The 23,804-nt window shown below is 44.6% G+C and overlaps 3 protein-coding genes across 4 annotated transcripts; 2 read left to right on the forward strand and 1 right to left on the reverse strand.

Moving 5' to 3' along the window:
* On the forward strand, window positions 1-5,490 carry siah2l (seven in absentia homolog 2 (Drosophila)-like). The gene is made up of 3 exons (XM_014977507.2): window positions 1-523; window positions 1,329-1,508; window positions 3,030-5,490. The coding sequence occupies exons 1-3, from the start codon at window positions 98-100 to the stop codon at window positions 3,399-3,401; spliced, it is 978 nt and encodes a 325-aa protein (XP_014832993.2). The 5' UTR covers window positions 1-97; the 3' UTR covers window positions 3,402-5,490.
* A 193-nt stretch (window positions 5,491-5,683) lies between these two features.
* rbmx2 (RNA binding motif protein X-linked 2) lies at window positions 5,684-16,152 on the reverse strand. The gene is made up of 7 exons (XM_088012425.1): window positions 16,064-16,152; window positions 15,486-15,585; window positions 14,723-14,838; window positions 6,850-6,901; window positions 6,650-6,779; window positions 6,389-6,572; window positions 5,684-6,301 (listed from the first exon to the last, which is right to left on the reverse strand). The coding sequence occupies exons 2-7, from the start codon at window positions 15,488-15,490 to the stop codon at window positions 5,874-5,876; spliced, it is 915 nt and encodes a 304-aa protein (XP_087868551.1). The 5' UTR covers window positions 15,491-15,585; window positions 16,064-16,152; the 3' UTR covers window positions 5,684-5,873.
* On the forward strand, window positions 15,754-22,710 carry ap4m1 (adaptor related protein complex 4 subunit mu 1). 2 transcript variants are annotated; one of them, XM_088012423.1, is made up of 17 exons: window positions 15,766-15,902; window positions 16,014-16,071; window positions 16,901-16,980; window positions 17,106-17,191; window positions 17,261-17,367; window positions 17,434-17,530; window positions 18,143-18,253; window positions 18,512-18,589; window positions 18,667-18,729; window positions 19,019-19,085; window positions 19,234-19,287; window positions 19,368-19,474; window positions 19,550-19,641; window positions 20,036-20,080; window positions 21,199-21,249; window positions 21,485-21,602; window positions 21,864-22,710. In XM_088012423.1, exons 3-17 carry the CDS (start codon window positions 16,920-16,922, stop codon window positions 22,053-22,055), a joined length of 1,329 nt encoding a protein of 442 aa, XP_087868549.1. In that variant the 5' UTR covers window positions 15,766-15,902; window positions 16,014-16,071; window positions 16,901-16,919; the 3' UTR covers window positions 22,056-22,710. The 2 variants fall into 2 exon arrangements, with proteins under 2 accessions (XP_087868550.1, XP_087868549.1); XM_088012424.1 differs by lacking the exon at window positions 19,234-19,287 and having other exon boundaries at window positions 15,754-16,071.
* The last annotated feature ends 1,094 nt before the right edge of the window (window positions 22,711-23,804 follow it).

A 23,804-nucleotide genomic window follows, 5' to 3' on the forward strand; every position in this document is an offset into this window, starting at 1 on the left:
TTGTGTCTCCGCGGCCCGGAGGGACGTCCGGTCGTAAATAGTAAATGACGGTACCGCCCGCTGGGCCGCTGACTGGACCGGACCACAGCAGGACGCAATGAGCCGCCCGTCCTCAGCCGGAGGTGGAGGACTGGGAGCCGGTAAAGCAGGTGGGGGAAAGCACGGAGGCTCCGGAGGCACAGCTTCTGCCGCCGCTGCCGCCGCCGCGGCCGCAGCAGTGGCAGCTGCCGCCGGTGTGGGCTCCGTCCCCGGCTCGGGTTCCGCCGCCGCATCCTCCGCCGGTTCGCTGCCGCATGCCGCGGCTCTCCCCGGTCAATCCCCGGAGTTGACGGCGCTGTTCGAGTGCCCGGTGTGCTTCGACTACGTCCTGCCGCCCATCCTGCAGTGCCAGGCGGGTCACCTGGTCTGCAACCCATGCCGCCAGAAGCTGAGCTGCTGCCCGACCTGCCGCGGCCCGCTCAGCCCCAGCATCCGGAACCTGGCCATGGAGAAGGTGGCCTCCACGTTGCCATTCCCCTGCAAGGTAAGGCACCGGACCGGTCCGAGGCGGGCTGGGCCGGGAGACACCGATTACTCCGCTCGACGCTTCCACTGCATGCGCGCGCGTCGGGTGACGTCATGGGGATTCCTTCTGAACCAAAACAAAGCTAGAGTCTGTACCCGTCCGGTTCTGGTCCAGAAACAGAACCAGGAATGAGACATTCAGGTGGTCAGAGCGGAGGAGTCTGGTTCTGGTTCTGGTCCCTCAGGAACCAGAGACAGGGTTCAGTGTGATTCTTATTTGGAATAAATATTATTAATTCAATGTTGATCTGGTTCTGGAGCTTTTTGGGTCAGGTTCTGCCGCTCAGTGTAACAGAACCTGCCGTCTCTGGTTCTGTTACAGACACATTAAAGTTGAAGTGGATTGGACTGAAATCTGAGTCCTGACCTCTGACCTGATCTGGGTTCTGGTTCTACAGATCAGCATCAGAAGTGTGTCCTCTTAACTCTAGGAGATTTTTCTAATTAAAAAAGCGTTTTTTATAGTTTCATGATGTTTTTTCTGGTAAAATTGTCTTTATTCTGCTAAAATTTAGATTTTATTCTGATAATCAAACTTCTGGCTCAGGAATAAAAAACACTTTTTAACTATATTTTCTATTATTTATTTGTTTTTAGAAAAGAAAGTGAGGGGAAAAGAAATCTATTAAAATGTGATCTGGTTGGAAAAACTCACTTTTTATTTTTAAGCAGCAGAACCTGTTCTCAGCTGTCAAACCCAGACATCCAGTTCTAGCTCTGTTCTGGTTGTGACCCGGTTCTGGCCTGTTCCCCTTTCCCTGCAGTACTCTGGTTCCGGCTGCCTGCTGGTCCTTCACCACAGCCAGAAGGCCGACCATGAGGAGCTGTGTGAGTTCAGGCCGTACACCTGTCCCTGCCCTGGAGCCACCTGCAAGTGGGCGGGGCCTCTGGAGGCCGTCATGCCACACCTGATGCACACACACAAGTCCATCACCACACTGCAGGTCAGAACACACACATACACGCATGTCTGGAGTCCAGTCAGAACCAGCAGAACTAGTTCTACTGAACACCTGAAAACTGTTAATCATCAGAAAAACCGATCAGTAAACTAATCAATATCTCCCTTCAGATATCCTGATTCTGACCAGAGGTATGTAAACTTCTGAGTTCATGGAGGGGAAAAAACTGCAAACATTCCCAGGTTTTCATAAGAACTGGTTGTGATGGTTCTGATCAGAACCCAGACGACTGGTTCTGATTGGATTATAAATCAATAACAAACGCTTTGAAGACGTGATCAATATGTGATCAATAGATAAAACATCTGAATGAATGTTCAATATTTTCACTGATCTCTGATCCCGAACTGTACAGCATTCTGGGAGATGTAGGCTTTAGCCGCTTAGCCTGGGTCAACTAACTCTCACTTTCTGATTGCCTAGCAACAGCCTGTAGGGTAACAGACAGTTTCAAATCCCCCCTGACTTTGGTTGCCTAGCAACAGCCTGCTGGGTTCATGGCGCACCAGCAGTTTGAGGTTTCTCCACTTTGCCTCAGAACTACTTTGAAATCAAAACATGAGCTGTGTCCGAATTCAAGGTCTGCATCCTTGGAAGGACGGATTTGTAGGCCAATTACATCATAGCGTGGCGACAAGGCCTGTCCGAATTCAAAGGCTCCTTCAAATGCGTCCTTCTTTTCCCCAGATTTGAAGGATGGGTCCAGTGTATCCTTCACGGCCCACGATATCCCATAATTCATTGCGGGTTCCAACTGGGCGTTCAGGCAGAGGGTCAATGGCGTTGAATAGCGACAAATTATTTAGCTTTATAACACTTTAAATGACACAATGTGATTTGGTACAACGTTTTTAGGCGAGAATGTAAGTGTGTAAATCTCAAATATCTGCTCGGTTCATCAATATATCACCAAATTGCAATATTGCTCTGACATTTTCGGACCCGTCTGCTACCGCTGCGTTAACAGCCCTCGCCAGCTGTCAGCTGGCCAGGCGCTCCAGGTTTGGTACACAGAGAGAAAACGCCTAACTCCTGGCACACTGTTATAAAAACTCCCTCTAGCTTTTCCCAATGAGTGGGAGTTAAGCACCGGTATTATTCAAACAGGTCTGGTTGAAAAATGTTTGGTTTATAAAGTATTTCAAAGCAGAGTACATCGGTTTGATTGATAATTAAAGTAGACGGTTGGTGAAGGCTAGACCTGTCCGAATCCACAGATACTTTTCTTCCGGTCTTAGTTTTTTCCCGGCCTTCGAAGGACCCGTCCTACGTAGACCAGTCCTTCGAAGGATGCAGACCCTGCACAGCTATTGAGTGAAAACTGGACAAAAGGTTAAAGGTCACATCACCAGTTCTGTTGTATGTCCGATAATAAAAAAAACCGATCCATAATTATCAATATAATTAAGTTTTCGAGGGTCAGGGTCAACCACACACACCCTGGGTGTGTGTGTGGTTGTGTCTGAGATGCAGGTCAGACGTCAGCATGCTGTCTTCCCACAGGGCGAGGACATCGTGTTCCTGGCGACGGACATCTCGCTGCCCGGCGCCGTGGACTGGGTCATGATGCAGTCGTGCTTCAGCCACCACTTCATGCTGGTTCTGGAGAAGCAGGAGAAGTTCGAGGGCCACCAGCAGTTCTTTGCCGTGGTTCTGCTCATCGGCGCCCGCAAGCAGGCCCAGAACTTCGCCTATCGCCTGGAGCTCAACGGGAACCGGCGCCGCCTCACCTGGGAGGCCACACCGCGCTCCATCCACGACGGCGTGGCGGCGGCCATCTTGAACAGCGACTGCCTGGTGTTCGACACGTCTGTTGCGCACCTGTTCGCCGACAACGGCAACCTGGGCATCAACGTCACCATCTCCATGTGCTGAGGATGGCGCGGTACCGACCCGGTACCGACACGACCCGGTCCAGATCGGGTCTGATAAAAACTGTTGAAATAAAAGTTCTGTTGGGTCTGGTTCTGGTTCTGGTCAGTGATCTGTGGATCAGAACATTGTCTAGCTCAGAGACAGAACCGTTTCAGTTTGTTGGACCTGTCCAGCTGGCAGAACCTTCTGGGTTGATGGTCCGCTTCTCCAGGGTTCGGATCTGGAGCCCAGTCAGAGATAACTCTGACTGGGGTCGGTCACATGACCTTTGACCTTCTGTTGGCAGAACTTCCACATCATCAACTGGTTCCTGCAGAAGTTCTCCTATGGGACAGCAGGGGGAAGGAACCTGTTCCGGTTCTGGTGTTTCCCTTCAGCTTTGAGAGGAGAACCAGAACCTCCAAGAGGTCTTCATGTTGACTGTAGAACCAGAACCACTGGTTCTGGATTAGTAGAACAACCCAACAGAACCTGACTTTGTTCTGAAGGGCTCCGAACCGGACTGACCCAGGGGTTGGGAGGTTGCTGGTTCTGATCCAGCAGCAAACAGTCCAATCTGCCACCACAGCCTTACTTTTCTACCGCTGCCCTCTTTCTGTGCTGCTGAGTTCTGATGAGACCTGCTGGACCCGGAGTACTGCTCAGCTCTTACAGAACCAGAACACAAATAGTCCGGGTTCATTAATGACTGCAGCAGGAAGATACCTCAGAACTCCTCCAGCACCCCTCAGATGCCGGGAACTGGACCCTGACTGCCGCTCAGGACACGCTGGTTCAGCAGAATCTGCAGATTTGGGGTCAAAGTTCAAGCTTAGAATATGTAAAGCTACTATAAAGATCAGTTTATGTGAGCAGAAGAAGAAACATCAACTTTTTTCATTATTAGAACCTTTAAATTTCCAGCTGAGGTCAGAGAAAGCCTCCGGCCCTTTAAATCATTCCAGGTAGTTCAACCTCACAGACACCTTCAATCAACATATGAATGTAAAACATCACAAATACATCAATAAGAAATAAAACCTGCCTGATGCTCCATCCACCATTACACTGTCGGGTTCCACTGGCTGAGACTAGCTTAGCATCGTTAGCATGCTAGCTGTTAGATTCCAAATAAATTTCTGACTCATGAGGAGATGAGCTTCAGATGTTGAACATAAACACTGTCTTTTAGTTGGTCTGTGATTTGCTTAAACTGGTTCTGGATCAGTGTGCTGGTCCGGACTGGGACCGGAGTCGTCTGGAGTCCAGTCTTCACTGAGATAATCTAAATAAAATCGGATCAGACAGGTCCAAGTCTCGTCTGGATCCCTCCAAACATTCCTTATGGAAAATAACTTATTTTTCTCTATTTTTAAATAAAAACTGATATCAGGTGTCTAAGCTGGCATTTAACAGGTTAAACCCTAAAAACCGCTGAATGTTTTGAGCTGTGCTCAACTTCGATGGAAATTATACCGATACAACATTCATCTGTAAAATTTTCAGCAGTTTTTGTGTCAGTATTGCCACTTTGTGGCAGCTGTAGCTGAAAATAAATCGATCAGTAAATCAGATCATGATTTAAAGCTAAACAGCCAGCATGCTATACTGTCGGGAAGTTTTAATGATTAAAACTAAAAATGTTTTAGGTTTATTCACATAAACTGATCTCATCTGTTGTTACTATGTTTTCTCTAACGGGAGCCAATTCAGGTAAAAAAAAAAGTTTTAATTGATCCCAGATGGACATTAAATGTTCAGGTCTGACCTCAGAACCGCCCCGGTTTGGTTTGCAAGCATGTTGTAGAACCTGGAGAGATGCTAACAGTGTTAGCATTAGTGTTAGCCTGGATGCTTAGTGCAATAATCAGGATTTATCAGAACTTTTTCACTTGCAACTGAAACACAATTAAGTTGGCGTGACATCTAACACTGACTTCCTGTTGATTCAAAATGACACTTCCTGTTTCCTTAAGCCTGCCCACACGCTTTATTCTGATTAAAACACCCTACAGAAAAATGTGTGGAGAAATTATTTCTACTGTTTGCTGTCTGGAGGTAGATTCACCTTTTTCAGATGTTGTAACCAAATAAAAGAGTGAATAACCAATTATTTTATTTGCTTCTATTATTTTTTGCCTCAGAAACATTTGGTTCTGTCTGGATAAACCCGGATCAGAACCAGGTCTGGATCAGTGACTCAGAAAAGGAGGGAACCACCATAGTAACCAGGGACTCAGCTTTTTGCAGCTGCTTTTTCTTCTATTTAACTTCAAATGTTTCTCAGAAATGAAAGTTTCAGCCAGCATTTTATATTTTTTTATTAAACTGATCTGTAAAAGTCTGTTTTTTTAACTGCTGCGGTTTCAGGCCAGCGCCTCCTGGTGGCTGGACGCCATGCAGCTACAACAGCAGCAGGAAGTGACATCACAGGAAACATGTTTGAAGAGAAACTTAAACGAGCTTCTGCTCCGGTTTCAGCAACCATTGTCTTCATCTACGCTCCGTCTCTCGTCTCCTGGTGTCTCTGTCTCTTCTTCGGCTGTCCTCTCTGTCCCTCCATCTGTCCTCTCTGTCTTCCTCTCTCCTGTCCTCTCTTCTACCATCGTCTCTCCTTCTGTCCGCCTCTCTGTCCCTGACGTCTCTCGCCTTCCTTTCCGTCTCTCTGTCGTCTCTCCTTCTATCCCTGTTGTCTCTGTCCTCTCTTCTGTCTATCTCTCTGTCAGTGTCCTCTCTGTCCCTCCCTCTTTCCGGCACCCCCTGGTGGTTGTACTTGTCATAGGCGGCGTCCTGTTTCTCCTCTTTGACCCGGATGGCAGCAGGAGGACGAGGAGACGAATCGGTCGAGGAAGACGACTCTCTGCTCTTCTTCTTCTTCTTTTCCTTCTTCTCTTTCTTTTTCTTCTTCTTCTCTTTCTTCTCTGAGGGAAATGAAAACAGCAAAAGAAGAAATTAAGAGGCATCTGGTTTTGGGTCGGGAGTTTTTTGTCAGCAGGAAATGACCTCACCCTTCTTGGCTTTCTTCACGGGGATGTCCTGCTGCTCGTCTTCCTCAGACGGGGCGGCAGCAGCAGGTTCAGTGGGTGCGCAGCCGTCTTCTCTGAGACGCTTGGTGATGTCATCAATGTCCTCGTGGTCTTTGGGAGGACGGTAGTTCTTCACATGGTCCACCCGGATGGTCCGCCCCTTGATCTGGAGCCCAGAAGCATGTCAATACCAGCAGGGGGTGGGGCCTCTCAGCAGGGGGCGGGGCTTCTCAGCACGCTCACCTTAATGCCGTTGAAGTTGTCCACAGCTAGGATGGTACTCCTCTGGTCCTCATAGCAGACGAAGCAGAAGCCTTTGGACTTGCCCGTCTTCTTGTCTCTCACCAGGTTGATGTTGACGATCTCGCCGTACCTGACCGGAACGTAGCTTTAGCGCCATGCTAGCAGGACGACCTCTGGAGGTCAGAATGAGCGGGACTTACTGGGAAAAGACGCAGATGAGGTCACCCTCTGTCAGCTCGTAGGGAAACCCACCTGCAAGACCACAACACACACATACACACACACACACAACTGATCACACACAGTGTAGGTCATCATTCACACCCTGTTACATCACTTCCTGTCTGAACCTGAACAGAAATACAGAGGACTGAAACAGTCAAAGCTAACTGCACTAATTACAATTATTCCTATTTTAATGTCTTATAAATGACTTTATTGATACATATATATATTTGATTTTTTTTTTGTTTTGTTTTGTTTTTTTTGGTTGTTGTTGTTTCCTCATTTGGCCGGGAGTTGTTCATTGCCTTTTGACCGATGTTTTGATTTAAAGAGGGTTTTTGCGGGGACAAGGTTGCTAGGCGATCTACACAAACTTCTGACGGTAACTGATGGTTGGTTGTTTTGGACATAGTGCAGAGAGTGAGTGAGCATACGAGTCACGGTTGAGGGGAGATAACTAGGGAATAGTTCAATTAAGGTCCAGACAATTAATTGATTAGCGCTCGGTTGATAAGGGAACAAGGAGGGTGTTTTGACAAGAGTATTGTATTTATTGAACGTGATGTTTATGTTTCGATATGAAATGGTGTTAATATTTGATTAACTGTCGAACAGTTGAAACAGTTGGAATACATTTTAGTTAATTTGTAATATAGAAATGTTAGTTAATTAGTTAGTTATTAATAGTTAGTTAATTGTAAATTTAATGTTATTACATAAAGTAAGGTTTATAGGTTAAGGTAAAAGGTTAAAACCACTAAAGGCGCTTTCGCACGGAATGGTACAGTACGGAACAGTACGGTTCCAGCCCTGTTGTGTTCGCATTATACTGTATTACCAAACTGGGCAGCTGCAAGGTGGAATCGTCAGGCTACTCAGTACATGAAAGAAAATGGGAAGTTTCCAAGTTTAAGGCACTTTACTGAGTTCATGTCCACTGAAGCTGAGATTGTGTGTAATCCAATTACGTCATTTCAGGCTTTTCACTCAACAGACTTCACCAAAATAACCAGCAAAGTTAACCAGAAAGAAAAAAGGCCCATCTCCAGTGTTCTCCATACGCAAGTGGTAACAGAAACAGAAGGCACAAAACAAAGGTCAAATGTTAAACCAACATGCATGCTCTGTCAAGACAACGGACACAAACTTCACAGTTGCCCTCAGTTCAAAGACAAACCACTCGAGGAACGAAGGAAATACATAAAAGACAAAAGACTTTGTTATGGGTGTCTTGCGCCGTGTCTGGGTTTAAAGGACTGTCGTTACAGACATGTGAAATATGCAAGAAAAAACACCCTACCTGCCTGCATGACTTTAACTATGACAACGACAAATCACAGACAAACCAATTTCAAATGAGCACAGAACAGACTGCAACAACCCTGTCTCTCAATGCAAGAACCAATGAACAATGTATAAGCACCTCTATGATCGTACCAGTATGGGTTTCTTCAGAGCAACAACCAAGTAAAGAAAGGCTTGTTTATGCACTCTTGGACACCCAAAGTGATACAGTGTTCATTGACCGTGATGTGTCTAACGATCTCAAAGCTAAAGCAACCCCAATAAGGTTAACATTTAATATAATGCTTGGTAAGGATGCAGTTGTCCCAAGCGAGCGTGTCTCAGATCTCAAGGTGAGAGGATACAACTCTTCAGACATAATTGAACTCCCTCCTGCTTACACTAAAGACTGTATACCGGTTAACTGCTCTCACATTCCTTCCTGTGAAATGGCAAGGCAATGGGATCATCTCAAGGTAATAGTGAATGAGATCCCCCCACAGCTAGAATGTGAAGTTGGGCTGTTAATTAGCTACAACTGTTCCAAGGCATTAGCTCCAAGGCAGGTCATCTTAGGAGAAGGTGAACCCTATGCTGTCCACACAGCATAGGGCTGGAGTATTGTAGGCCCCACATCATCTCACAGTAACTTTTTTAGCTTATCTGCTGCTTGCCACAGAGTCACAATCAAAGAGCTTCCTTTAAAGAGAGACGGATTCACTGCAGCACCGATGAATCTCGCATCGGATTTTGGACTCAATCTCAGCTGCTGAATCACTCTGAAGCTAGAAATCCTATGCTGAAAAACATATACAGATATCTATATATCTATACATACATATATCTATATCTATATACATATATATATTTATATATATATATAGATAGATATATATATAGATATAGATATAGATATATATATATATATATATATATATATATATATATATATATATATATATATATATATATAAATAAGATGGCGAACCAACCGGACATTGTGGTGGTGGATAAAGAACAGTGGAAAGCCGTTGTGGTGGATGTAGCAATACCAAGTGACCACAACATCAAGAAAAAGGAGCACAAGAAACTGGAGAAATACCAGGGCCTCAGAGAAGAACTGGAAAAGGCCTGGAAGGTGAAGACCACAGTGGTGCCTGTGGTCATCGGGGCCCTCGGGGCAGTCACCCCCAAACTGGAGCAGTGGCTAAAACAGATCCCAGGAACAACATCAGACATCTCAGTCCAGAAATGTGCAGTTCTAGGCACAGCCAAGATACTGGAGGACCCTCTAGATGCAGGCTTCTGGTAGAGGACCCGAGCTCAGAGGATGAAAGAGAGAGAGAGAGACCACCCGCGGAGGGTGAGAAGGTAATAGGTAATTTTATTTTATATATATATATATATATATATATATATATATATATATATATACACATTATTCAGTATTATTTATTTGTGTTTGTATATATATATATATATATATATATATATATATATATATACATACATACATACATTATTCAGTATTATTTATTTGTGTTTGTATATATATATATATATATATATGTGTGTGTGTGTGTGTGTGTTACTAAATAATTTATTAAATTTATTAAATAAATTATGAATGGCTGTGTGCTTTGTAATATGCTCATCATACATCAATAATAGAATATTCCATTCCTATTCTGTTGTTATAGCCACTAAGCATATTTAAATATGCTGAATTATGTATTAAAAAAATACTTAAAAAATACAATTGTCTATAAATGTTGCTTTGATAGATGTTTGAATATGGTTTCCGGTAACAAAAAAGCGTGTTATGATCGATTAAATGCGCTGATACGTCATTGTGCCTGTTAAACACATAACGCTGAGTGGAGTGGTGGACCGCTCCAAGATGGCCGCCCTAAATCTCGACAGCGACAATAGGCAAGAGCGGTCCATGAGGCGTCTATTCTTATATTATGTCTATGCTCAGCACACTACTAGTCTGCCGTCAGTTTTCTTCCTCTACACGTTAATTCACGTACCGATACAAAGCAACTATAGAGCCCTCTAGTGCAGGGGTGTCAAACTCAATTTCACCAAGGATATTGGCACTTCAGCATATTGGCCACCCTCTACGGGCCACATTGATGGTACAATTACCCAATTATACCCTAACCCTTTAAAGATTATTAGTCAAAATTATATACATCTAAAGGACACATATTGCAAATATCACTTGATTCATTTTTTTAACTCTATAAATATCCCCACACTTAGTGAAACAGTTAAATCAGAGCTGGATATCCCGATATCTATAGATGAAATTTCAAATGCAATAGATAAATTAAAATCAGGAAAAACACCCGGTCCGGATGGGATCCCTGTGGACCTTTATAAAATATTTAAAAACAAACTACTACAGCCCCTCTATAATATCCTTGCAGAAAGTTATACCCTTAAAGAATAACCTTCTCTACGAAATGCAATCATAACAGTACTACCCAAACCTGGAAAACCTCGCACCAGATGCAAATTTTTTCGACCAATCTCTCTTATAAATTCTGATGCCAAAATAATATCTAAAGTAATCATTATTTATTTGTGTTTGGGCTTGAGAAATTTTTACCATCTCTTTCTGAACCTGATCAGAACGGATTTATAAAGGGGCGGCAAACCCACCGTGGTGTACGTCGTGTGCTGAATATAATCTATGCTAAATATGAACATCCCGATACAGCTTTACTTTCCCTTGATGCAGAAAAAGCATTCGATAGAGTGGAACATAATTATCTATACAATGTTTTATCTCAATTTGGCTTGGGTAGTTATTTCGTAACCTGGATTAAAATAATTAATAATAAACCCACAGCCTCAGTTATAACGAATAATATTATATCAGATTCATTTAATCTAGCTAGGGGAACACGTCAAGGGTGTCCCCTCTCACCCCTTCTTTGTTCTGGCAATTGAACCATTGGGTTTTGCCTTAAGGAACAATCAAAACATACGGGATGTCAGAATAAAAAGTATTGAATCTAAAATTTGACTGTTTGCAGATGACATTATTTTAATGTCTAATCTGAAGCGCTCAATCCCTCAACTACTTAAAATTATTCATGCGTTTGGTTATAATTTCGGTTATAAACTTAACAAAGCTAAATCCCCCATCCTATTTTTAAATCAGTCCACCTCACAATTAACATGGGGGGGACGACTAAATCTCGAGGACTAAATCTCGCTCAAGTTATCAAGATAACGAACAACAATGATTTCTAACTTGGCGTTTGGACTGATATTTAGCCCTCTCCTCACAAGTTCTGCAGGCGGCGTATTTCGACTTATTAAGAGCGCGAACACCGTAGATATCCTCTTCTTTTGCCCTTTTTTGGAGCACAGAAGTTAATGTTTGGTAGTCCGGTCTCCTCTTTCCAGAGCAAACGTCCTCAGCCAAGGACGTTTGCTGTTTTGGAAGATTGGCCAGATCTTCCCCTATGACAGCTCTCTCTTGAGTCCGGTCTTCCAACGCCGCTTTTGTCAGTGCAGAGGTTGAGCTTTTAGACTCAACGGCCTCCTCTGTACCGCTAACTTCCCCAGCCGGGGACAGATCTGTCTGAAAACTCATTTCAGACACAGCCATCTGAAATGAGTTTTCTGACCGATCTGTGTGATCGATCTGAAAACTCCCACGATGGTCTGACTCACCGCAAACTTTTCCAGCCGGAGAAGTTTGCTGAGAGTTTTCAGATCCATTTGACTTAAAACTCCCACAGTGGCCTGATGGACCACAGCAAACTTTCCCAGCCGGGGAAGTTTGCTGCGAGTTTTCAGATCCACTAGAGTTTAAACTCCCGCAATGGCCTGATGGGCCACAGCAAACTTTCCCAGCCGGGGAAGTTTGCTGTGACTTTTGGCTCTTCTGGGAAGTTTGTGTCACGGTCGGGGAAGGGTTGAAAAGATAGGCGTCGAATTCGTCGTACTCAATGGACTCATCCTTGTAGCTACTAATGTCGAAAGTTACGCCAGGAAGGATCTTATTAAAGATCTTCCTCACTCCTGTGGTGATCAAATATCCTGCACTAAAAGTCAAGGGGAAAAACACGGTAGCTACGACCTGTTCCATCCGTAAAATCGCTAAAAAACACAGAGCTAAGAGTCAAAGAGAGGCTTGGATATAACCTCCTGTTTTGAGATCCAAGTATTCATAACCTCAGATGTTCTTTGATCTATGTCATAGATGAGGTCATAGCTACAATGAGTCACTGTAGTTCTGGCGGAATGTCTTGCTTCTGATCGTTGCTATGGAAACGGTCAAACCAGTTCTGCATGACTCAAACTATTAGCCCTTTGCAACTGCATCACTTAATCATTCGGGCGCCATGACGGACTTCAGAAGGGTATATTTCAGGAGGCTAGGGATTAAAACAGGGATTTTAATGGTTAAATATTAAGTTTAGATTGACAATGATATATTAAAATCATTAATTTAAGTAGTATTTTTCATCATTCTATCAGGTTTAAAATTTTGAATCATACTTGGCTTAAAAATATCTTAAAAGTAAAATTAAATGCAATGTACAAACATTTGCTGCTGCTGTTGTAAATTGCGACAAGAAATTTTGCCTGTTTGGAGAAGAACTACAAAGAAATAATTTTGGTTTCATAATTTTGCATGTTAGCATAAAAATAGATTAAAGTATGATCCCAAAGAAATGGAGTTGCCGCTCCATATTTGATGGGTTGTAAACGACCCACTCGAACACATTTGTTCTGTACAGTGCGGAAACGTAAACAATAGAGGAACTGGGCATAAAGTTTCCAGGCTCTGCCTTGCAAGCTTGACTAGCCGGTTATAAAGCCAAGTTTATTCTTAGAACACTTCGTAATATAATAAACACCGGCATTCAAATACAACAGCTAGCATTTGGCTAATTAGCTCTAGCAAATTCACCAAGCGCCCGTTTAGAACAGATAACAAAAAACTAATCTCTCACCACGTTGGGCAACACCCAGGAACAGCAGTAAGATATGATTTTATGGGAGACTTCTTACAAGTCCGTCCTTACCAGTTACTGTGCTTATCACACGTGCTAATCTCCATTCATTATGAGGTAAGTCATCAGTCTCCTCCATGACAACATCTCTGACCTTCAAGTTTCTTCTTGGAGTGTGCCATTTCTGCCTTGTTGCAATGTTGGATAGATACTCCCTTTTCCAACTTGACCAAAACTGCTCTGCTAAATAATGCATCCGCCGCCACCTTTTCCGTGCATAAATGTCTTCTTTGATGAATTTACCTGGAGGAGGAAGGGCTACCTTTGACTTCATAGTGAGCAGGTGATTTGGAGTCAATGGATCGGGACTGTTTGGGTCACTGAGGTTATCCACTGTAAGAGGTCTGCTGTTCACAATCAACATTGCTTCATAAAAGAATGTCCTTAAAGATGGACATTCTTCACTTTCTTCTGCCTTCGTTTTGGAGAACGGGGTTTCGATTCGTTTTGGAGAACGGAAGATGGAGAAAGGACAATGTTCCAGCAAGGCTTATATAGTGGAACCTCCAGTGCAGAAACTGGTTCTACTATTAGAGACTGTTTAACTATAAGAAATCATTATCACTCCACTTGTTAAGTTAAGTTCTAATGATTTGAGAGTATTGTGTTTATTAAATGTGATGTTTATGTTTCGATATGAAATGGTGTTAATATTTGATTGACTGTCGAACAGTTGAAACAGTTGGAATACATTTTAGTTAACTTGTAATATAGAAATGTTAGTTAATTAAATACATGTATTATAAATTTAATGTTATTACATAAAGTAAGGTTTATAGGTTAAGGGAAAAGGTTAGAACCACTAAGAGTTACTAATGGTATTTTATTTGTATGTTTATAGTTCATGTATAAAGGCTGTTGAATAAAGAAACGTGAACCATCAGTTAAAGAGACCATATTTTCAACTGGGACGCTACATGTCTTACCATAAAGATTTTCAACATTTCCTTTTTGAAATTAATGGATTAAACAGTCATTGAGAATTCTTTAGGATTTCATGAATGTTTTTGAGATTTTTTTGTTCTTTTATTAAACAAAATGTATTATTTTGTGGAGCTACTTTAGAAATATTTACAAACAATTTTGCAATATTTTTCCTCTTTAAATGTTCCCTTCAAAATCCACAAATAGAAACAATTTGAGAAACAATTGTAATGTTTCTTCTTCTCTTCTTTAAAAACTTTGATCATGAATGAAAACTAGAAATCAAGTGAGGCTGAGGCAACAGCAGAAACTCAGACTCGCTTAAACTCTGATTTTCATCTTTTTCACAGAAAATCTGGGATAAATTCACAATTATGTGTTAGTTTTAAAAACCAGAGGAATGAATAATCACTATATTTAGAAATGAAGCCAGAGAATATTAATGCAACGTTTCACAGAACAATAATAAACTGTGTTTATTGAATGATTTAGATATCAGTTAGCATCTTATTCTCCTAGCTGAGCTGTGTCTGTAGTAGCTGCAGATTTTCGGCCACTTCAGGCTTCCGTAGAAACATGTGTCAGATGAAGACCTCACCGACGAAGATCCAGGCGCTGTCCCTGTACTCGCTGTGCCAGGACACGGCCTCCTTGATGCCCAGGTCGGCCTCGCGCTCGTTCAGCTCATTGATCAGCTTCACCTTCGTCAACGGACTGCAGATACAACAGAACGGCCGAGTCGGACTCAACAACCAAACTGGACAAATTGGGACAACAAGTTGAATAAATCCATGCATGGTTTAAATATGTATCTCCTTATAACAGACAAAGCAGCTGCTCTGCATTAGTCTCATCCATCCTCCGGTGTGAAGTCAGGTCAGACTTCACACTGGGCATCAGCCCCCACACCCCCTTCCTCGAGGTTACATCCTAGACCAGGTGTCCACAAAGTCTAAACCAGTCCAACCTCCGAGTTCTAGTATGAAACTTCTGGTAGCAAGGGGAACCTTTCACATCAAATAATCACATAACTAACTAAGGCTGAATCATTTTTAAATCCCCAGGAAGAAAACGGTCCAGATCTAAAATGATAAAGTTTTGGTTTTATTGTGTGAGCCGATTTAAAGAGCACCATATTTCTGTCTCTGTGGATGTTCTAGTTTGGGTTTGTTCTGATTTATCAGCCAGTTATTGATACACGTAAGTTTAAATTGATCAGATTGTGAATGAGGTCCGGGGAGGAGCGGAAGAGCGGCTGCTTCCCGGACCAGCTGCGACTGCTGGTCGGATACAGTCTGCAGGAATAGGTCCTCAGGATATCAGTTCACTACCAGCCTGAATGAAGGAGAAGAATCACTTACTTCATGGTTTAATGCAGCTCGGAGGAAGCGGCGCGAGGTGGAAACGGTTTACTCTGTTTACATGACCAACTTCCGCTTCAAAACTCTCCTCTGTTGCCACCTAACGGTCAGATTGATACAGTACTAGTTGGTTATTAAAACGCATCTACTGTAAATCATCTGAGAGTTTAAAAGATAAAATAATTAAATAACTTAAATTAAATAAACATTAATAAGATTTGAGTATTTTTCCTTCTCAATAAACCTGATAAAACAATCCGTTCTACTCCCCTGCTCTAGGGGGCGCTGTGAAGCTAGCTGTTAGCTGTTGAGCCGGTTTAAAGTCTGTCTGGTCTGCTCGTAAACGTTACATTTATGTTTAATTTAACCTCTAAATATTTCAGAAAAATAGTTTATTCCGACGTTGATCAGTTTGATGTGAGTTAGAGTCATGAAATATCTTTAGTTTTAATATAGTTTAACTGAATGTAATAACCTAGCTGCTAAATTAGCTCTTCTGCTGTTAACTGAGGGAATTTAAACTTTCAGGATTTTTACGTAAATAAACCGAACCGAACTGAAGCGGATCCAGCTCCTACCTTCAGCGGTAAGTACATTTAATTTAAACCCGAATGCTGGAGCTAATTTAAAGCGTCCTGTCAGTTTCTGAATGTTGATGTTTCTGTTTGGTGAAACAGAGAGGGATGGAAGTGAAACTTTACAGGAGCAGAGGTAAATAAAATAGTAAAACAAAAGGCAGAGGACGCTAGGGACTGGGATCTAAGGTCCAAAGATTCTGGAAAAGAGGCAATGTCATTTTATTATTATAAAATATTTCATCAACAAGGTAATTTAAAGAGTTTTACATGATTAGAAGGAAAATAAAACAAGAAACAAGCACACACAAAAAACACATGACACAGCAGGCAAGAGGTTGAAAAACAGACACAGATTATGATGCTCCGCTACTCACCAGATCAGCTCTAACCAGGTAGGTTTCAGCCTGGTTTTGAAAGGACTCGATGTTTCGGCTGGTTTTCAGTGTTCTGGAAGTCCATAGAAACTGAATTCTGCTTCTACGTGTTTGGTTCTGGTTCTGGATGCAGATCAGAACCTTCAGCAGCAGCTCTTTAATTCATTCAGTGATTTATGAACCAACAGAGAGATTTAAACAGGCGGAGAAGAGCAAGAATAATTGTTGCTTTAAATTAAGAACCTTTTATCCGTTTAATGTTATAAAGCTGCTATGTCATCACCCGGCCCGTATCTGACTAGACTCCAGAACCGGGTCAATTTGGACCTGTCTCAGACCTGATTCTGGTCTAAGCTGGCTGAGTTACCAGTAAAAACAACTGGGCTCTTTTCTGACCAATCAGAATGCGGCCTCCTCCTGCCAGACAGGAGTTCAGCCTGTGGTAACCTTCTGTTTGTCTCAGAGGGACCAAGACGACGACGATGATGATCTCTCAGCTCTTCATCTTGTCCTCCAAGGGCGACCATCTCATCTACAAGGACTGTATCCTTCTGACCCGGTTAGTTCCAGGTCCTGGTTATGGTTCTGGGTCTGGATTTGGTTCTGGTCAGCCTGGCATCAGCCAATCAGAGTCCAGCTTTATTTCAACACTTGACTCTGAGACTCAGACCGTGGAGAGGCAGGAAGTGATGTCATTGACGTTTTCTATGAGAAGGTCACAGCGCTGACGGGAGACCAGCCGCCCGTTGTCATGGTAACGCTGCCATCCCTCTCTCTCTCTCTCTCCCTCTATCCCTCCATCTGATCCTCTGTTTTCCTGCAGAGCCACAAAGACCTCCACTTCGTCCACATCAGGCAGGGCGGTCTCTACTGGGTTGCCACAACGACAGCTGATTCCTCTCCATTCAGCATAATCGAGTTCCTGAACAGGTTGGTGTTGGTTCGCCCCCAGCTGCTGACCCATCGGCAGGTGGTGACCTCTGACCTCTGCCCCAGGCTCAGCGGTCTGGTGAAGGATTACTGCGGCAGCCTGTCAGAGAAGGCCATTCAGATGAACTTCGCCCTGATCTACGAGCTGCTGGACGAGGTGCTGGTGAGTCTGTGGCCACAGGGGCATCTCTGCTGTTGGTTTGATGATACATAAGATCAACCTACATAAGAAGAACCACAGACAACGTATATGAGTTTTCAACCAAGCTTTCATGAAAGGAGAAATCGCAATGTACAGCTCCTGCGAACCATTCATTACGGGTTCTGCCGAACTTCCGCTGGAGCTTGTCTTTTATTTTCACTCAAGGGAGAGATAAGAATGAAAGCAAGTTTTGTCTCTGCAAACTGAGCCAGAGCCCGAGCTCCGCCCACATGTACAGAGCGCTTTGGGTTACTGTTACTCATAGTAACAACTTATTTAACTGAAAATGTTTTAAGAATGTCAATAAATATGAAAAATACAAAAGTTAAAAACTTGATCAGTCTCTCTGTTGGAATAATCAGAATTATTTTACTGTTGTAGACAGAAAAAGAGCAACAACTTTGTTTTAATGAGAAACATGAAAACTGGTAAATATTGAAGCAGCAGAGACCCAAGAAAGATATCCGTGTCCGTCTGTCCATCTGTCCTGCTCTAGACATGAATCGCTGTGTCAGTCTGAATAATCATTTAGCTCCATGTGAAAGCGTTCAGGCTGTGACTCCATGTCTCCAGGACTACGGCTATGTCCAGATGACATCATCAGATGTCCTGAAGAACTTCATCCAATCAGAGGCCGTCTCCTCCAAACCCTTCAGCCTGTTCGACCTAAGCAATGTGGGACTGGTACGTATCGCCCCCTACTGGGGCCCCGAGTCAATACCTCCCTCATAGCCGGGCCCTGGTCAGAACCTGGTCAGAACCACATCAGGCTCTGATTCCATCAGCAGAGGTTCTGCTCCTCAGGTCCAGCAGTCTGGGCTGAGTTGGACCAACATCTCCAACTCGTTGTTCTGGTCCAGGTTCCAGGTGAAGCCAAGCTTATCTGGTAGAATCTGGACCTGTGGTGCTGGTTCTGATGGTTCTGGTTGTTGTCTTTTGCAGTTTGGAGCGGAAACCCAGCAGAATAAAGTTGCTCCCAGTTCTGCTGCCACCAGACCGATCCAGTCCAGCAGAGACCCGGTACCAGCACTCTGGCTGTGTTTGACCAGAACCGGACTGCTGGTTCTGGTCACTGACGTGGTTCTGTTGTTCTCCAGGGAGGGAAGAGCGAGATCTTTGTGGACGTGATTGAGAAGATGTCGGTGGTGATTGGCTCCAACGTGAGTTCAGTCCAGGTTCTCCACCACCAGTGATAGCCAGAACCAGAACCGCAGCCTGGAGGTTCTGGAGGTCCAGACTCAGAAACAGAACCCAACAAACCCGGTTTTGAAGTCCATCAGAACCTGATGGTGTCATTCAGAGTCTCAGTGGAGACGTTCTGGACTTATCTGGAGATGAACTGGACTTTCTGTTCTCCAGCTGTCAGAACCTGAACGGTTCTGCTGGTTCTGTTGATCCATGACCCGAATCTTCAGCTGCAGGCTGAGCTGTCTGTGTTCTGACCCACAGGGGGTTCTGATGAAGGCCGACATTGAGGGAGAGGTCCGAGTCAAGTGCTACATGCCGAGCTGCTCCGGTGAGTCTTAAGAACCAGAACCGTGTGTTACTGGGACACCTGTAACACGTGTTACAGGTGTCCCAGGTAACACCTGGTGTCCCTGATGTTACCTGGGACACCAGTAACACCTGGTCCCAGTAGCACCAAGTGTTCCTCTGTCTCCCAGAGATGCGGATCGGTCTGAACGAGGAGTTCAGTGTGGGCAAATCCCAGCTCCGAGGTAAGACCCATCCCCTGACCTCTGACCCCTGACCTGTCCAGTAGCAGGCTCTGTCCACTCAAAGGTTCTGACCCGTCCAGGTTACGGCGCCGCTGTCCGGGTCGATGAGTGCAGCTTCCACCAGTCGGTCCAGCTGGACGAGTTCCACAGCCACCGGATCCTCAGACTATGTCCCAGCCAGGGAGAGGTGACCTCTGACCCCATCATCACTGAGCTCTTCATCCTCTGATGACCTCACTGACCCCTCCTCTTCCTTCTCCAGCACGCAGTGATGCAGTACCGGCTGAGTGACGAGCTGCCGTCAGCGCCACCGTTCCGCCTCTTCCCCAGTGTGGAGAGGGACTCAGCAGGACGGTAAGCCCCGCCCCCTCAGGGATTCTGGTTCTGGTTCTGGTTCTAGTCTTCATCAGACTGAAGAACTGTTAGATTTCACCAGCAGGGGGCAGCATCACCATCACTTCTGGATCCTCCAAGATTCTGCTTTTCCTCATTTTACCAAACAAATATTTTATTATTCTCCATCTGACCTTTGACCTTATCCTCATTCTATACCTATGGTGATATCACTTCCTGAGTTCTTGATGAAGCATTTCCAGAATATTAAAGCTGCTCAGCCTGTTTACAACTGGCTGTTCCTATCAGGGCATCTCCATGGTAACAGTGAACTGCCACCCGGGAGCTCAGGTCCCTGCAGATGAAGCTACTCTCTGATTGGCTGCTCTAATGAAGGTGTTGTTGTCCTCCTCAGGCTGCTGATGTACCTGAAGCTGCGTTGCGACCTTCCGCCCAAGAGGTCAGTCTCCCTGCTTCCTGAGGGGGCGGGGCCAGCGGCTCAGATGGAGCACACCTGCTGCTCTGCATCACTCGGCTCCCTGAGCGCAGCTGGAAATGGCTTGTTTGTTCAGGAGGAAATTGATCTGGGTTCTGTTGGTTCTGGTTGGATCAGTGGCAGTACCCAGGCCACTGACCCGCTCTGACCAGAACCAGGCCGGCCTGCTGCCACACCCTGCAGCCACTGCTCTGGTTCAACATGCAAATCAGGGCAGAGTGGCTGCAGCTCACCTGGCGGGTTGCTAGGAGACCACAGGTAGCCGGGCTCCTGCTGGGTTCCTGCCTGAGGAGCAGCAGTTTCTGGATCTCCTGGTTCTGAACCGTTTGGTTGTACCTGAGCAGGCCTGGTTCTGATCCTGGCTCCGCTGATGGAGCTCAGTGACCCGGTTCTGATTCAATTCCGATTTGGTTCTGACCCTGTTCTCACCCATAGCTCAGCAGGACATCAGTGCTGCTTTTTCTGCATTTTCGTTTTGAGTTTTGCTCACTAATTCAGGTTCAGATCATCTCCTGCCTCTGGTTCACAAACAGAAACCAGCTGCATAAACTATAAAATAACAGAAGAATCAAAGATTAATATAGAACAAGAACCCGGTCAAAACTGACTCAAAAGTAACCGGTTCTACCATCCAGCAGGACAGGTCACATCTACATCCATTCATGGGTTAGAATGGCCTAGTCGAAGTACGAACCTGGATCTAAGTGAAAATATCTTGTAATTATGTGAAAAAATTCATATGGTGTGAATAACTTTCATAAATGTAATTAATTTAAATTATTTGGTTTAATTGCCCTTTGGGAAAGTATTAATATTATTAATAAAGTATTTTTGAATTTGAATTAAATTGAAGGTCAGGATTTGTGAAAACATTTCAGTTCAGGTTCCTTCATGGTGGAAGAAAAACTGTCCATCTAATCCAACAGATTATCTACCTTAGATTACACAGGAACAAATCAATAGGTTCACAACTGCAACTACATACACTATAGTAAGTTACTGTAACAGGAAGTAGAAGTCACTGTAACAGGAAGATGGAGCACAATGATGATGATGATGACATCACCTTCTTCTCTTTGTAGCACTGCCATCAACCTCTCCGCCTCCATCCCGGTTCCTAGAGGTGCTGTGAGGTGAGCGTTGCCATGGAAGTTCTGATTTGACTGTGGTTCTGGTGTTTGGCTTCCGACCTGATTTGGTTTGTAAAGTCGGATGGAAATAAGGAGCCAGCATCCGTTCCTGATGGATGGTTCTGGTTCTGATCCGATGGAAGAACCAGAACTTGTCTGGGCCATGGATGGATGCTGACCCCATGGTGACTCCATGGTGACCTATGACCCCTGTGACCTCTGTGTTTCTTCTCCCCAGTCTGTCCCAGGAGCTCAGCAGTCCAGATCAGAGCGCGGAGCTGCAGCTGCAGAACAGAACTGTGTTCTGGAAAATCCCGCGGTTCTGTGGAGGAACCCAGCTGTCCGCCCTGTTCAAGGTGACCCGGTTCTGTGCTCTCTACCTGCTGGTACCAGAACCTGCTGGTCCACAACCATGTGTCCAATTTTTGACCCAGTTCTGGAATGATCTGCTCCATATTTTCAATCATCATCAGAGCAGATGGGTTCTGGACAGGTCTGGTTCTGGACCAGTCTGGTTCTAGACAAACCCGTCTCGTTCTGGACCAGTCTGGTTCTGGGCTGACAGCGCATGGTGTCAGCAACAGAACCGCTGATTCTGTCCTTTCCTCTGTCGCCAGCTGGACGTTCCTGGTCTGAGCTCCGCCTCCTTGCTGGAGGTCGGTCCGGTCGGGCTCAGCTTTGAGCTGCCTAAGTGGACCGGAACCGGACTGCAGATCCGCTTCCTGCGCCTGTCTCCCGTCCATCCCGGCCCGTCTCAGCGCTGGGTCCGATACGTCACGCACTCCGACTCCTACATCATCCGGATCTGACCCAGTTCTGAACCGGCTGGACCTGGTCTGAATCTCTGGAAATTCAGTTCTGTTGGAGCTTTTAAAGCAGAACTCTGAGCCTAGAACCAGGAGGAAGTTCTGTGCTGATTCAGCCTGATCACGCTCACTGACCCGTTCCACTTCTGCTTCAGAACTTCCTGCTGATAATGATTCACCAGCCGACCTGGACCAGTGTGGCGCTGAAGGTTAAGCCCAGCTGCGGCCCGGCCCGACTCGCTGGGCTCGTCCCTTCCTCTGGGGTCCCACAGGAAGGCCCGCGGTTCTGATCCAGAACAGCGACAGGAAGCGGAGGAGGCTGCAGAGACAGCAGTAACTGGGTCGGCTCTGGACTTCCTGATGGAAACAGTTCTGACAGGCCCGGTTCTGAGCAGCACCTCCATAACATGTTGCTGCTCTGCTCCTGGTCAGGACAGAATCAGAACCGGTCCAGAACTCCTCTGACCCACCCTGAGGTGATAGTTATCGCAGGAAAAGTTCTCCTTCGAGTTCTGTGATTTGAATAAGTTACTCTGATTTGCACTTATGCTAATCAGCTAATAGCACAGCTAATTATCTATGGATAAATTCTGAAACACTTATTTCCTTGGATGTTTTCTAAGATTTCAGTTGAATAAAGTTTGACATCTGGGTTGAAGTTTTAGTTTTTGACTGTTAAAATTCTTCAAAAAGTTAGACGTTATAGTCATGCTCTTATTTTGAAGTCTGTGGACACAGCAGTTTAAAATCTGCTGAAGTCCTGGTGCTTTCTGACTGAACCCTACCGCGGTCAGTTAGGCTAAACTAGCAACAGCGTTAGCAACAACTGTGAAACTTAAACATGGTATAACTCATGTCACTGACACTTGGGGCATTTCAATATGACTGAATTTAGTGCTTTAGCATTAGCTTCTGCTAATTACTGTGTTGGTATACTTACTTAGCGTTAGCAGAACTAATATTTATGATTAGTACTTTAGGGTTAGCGTAGCTAGGTTTGTAGTTAGCGGTCCTACCACTGAGTTAATGTCCTACCTTAGAGGATAATAGAAGCATCCATACAGGGTGACCTCTGACCTCTGGAGGGAGCCTAATCTCCTTACCTGCTCTGTTAACAGAACTCTGAGGAGATTTCAGATCCATAACTGAAACAATAACAGAAATATTATTTTGATCAGTTTCACTTCCTGCCAGATGTTGAAGCTTCCAGATGTTTTTCCATGAAGACTTCCAGCTGTGAGCCCAGCCTCTTCCTCCTCTCCCTCCTCTTCCTCAGCCTCTGGGCCGTGTGCAGAGCCGACCAGAGCTCCTGCAGCTGAGTGAACATGTTCTGCTGATTAACATCTTGTTCTACTCAGTGGACCACAGGATGGAGCCGGGTTCTACTGGGACCGGCTGGAACACGTCAGCACCAAGAGTAGCCAGGATCTGGACCCAGACTGAGATTCTGGTCAGGACTCAGAACCAGAATCTCGACAAGGATCGAGGTTCTGGATGAGCTTGAATCAGTTCTGACCCAGAACCAGGAAGTTTTCAGTTTTGTTTTCATGTTAAGAATTTTAGTTTCAGTTTCTATGGCTTCTTATTAAATATTAGCATAAACTAAAAACAAAACACCTTCCTGCTGAGTCATCCTCTCTTCTACTGCTGTAGAAAAGTTTCACAGCCAGATGAACTTCGGACTTTCATGATAATTAATGTTCATCAATAAATCATGGAGTTTTGGTTTTGATCTGGGAACCAGCTAACCGG

Source organism: Poecilia mexicana, unplaced genomic scaffold, assembly GCF_051168715.1.
Source record: "Poecilia mexicana isolate PSO_F unplaced genomic scaffold, ASM5116871v1 scaffold_14, whole genome shotgun sequence".
NCBI lineage: Eukaryota > Metazoa > Chordata > Actinopteri > Cyprinodontiformes > Poeciliidae > Poecilia > Poecilia mexicana.

Coding starts and splice junctions, on each gene's coding strand:
- siah2l (XM_014977507.2), top strand. CDS start 98: ATGAGCCGCCCGTCCTCAGCCGGAGGTGGAGGACTGGGAGCCGGTAAA. Junction 524..1,328: donor CGTTGCCATTCCCCTGCAAG/GTAAGGCACCGG, acceptor CTTTCCCTGCAG/TACTCTGGTTCCGGCTGCCT. Junction 1,509..3,029: donor AGTCCATCACCACACTGCAG/GTCAGAACACAC, acceptor GTCTTCCCACAG/GGCGAGGACATCGTGTTCCT.
- rbmx2 (XM_088012425.1), bottom strand. Junction 6,902..14,722: donor CAGCGCCTGGATCTTCGTCG/GTGAGGTCTTCA, acceptor GTGGTCTTGCAG/GTGGGTTTCCCTACGAGCTG. Junction 6,780..6,849: donor CTCATCTGCGTCTTTTCCCA/GTAAGTCCCGCT, acceptor CGTTCCGGTCAG/GTACGGCGAGATCGTCAACA.
- ap4m1 (XM_088012423.1), top strand. CDS start 16,920: ATGATGATCTCTCAGCTCTTCATCTTGTCCTCCAAGGGCGACCATCTC. Junction 18,730..19,018: donor CGGTGGTGATTGGCTCCAAC/GTGAGTTCAGTC, acceptor TCTGACCCACAG/GGGGTTCTGATGAAGGCCGA. Junction 19,475..19,549: donor TATGTCCCAGCCAGGGAGAG/GTGACCTCTGAC, acceptor TTCCTTCTCCAG/CACGCAGTGATGCAGTACCG.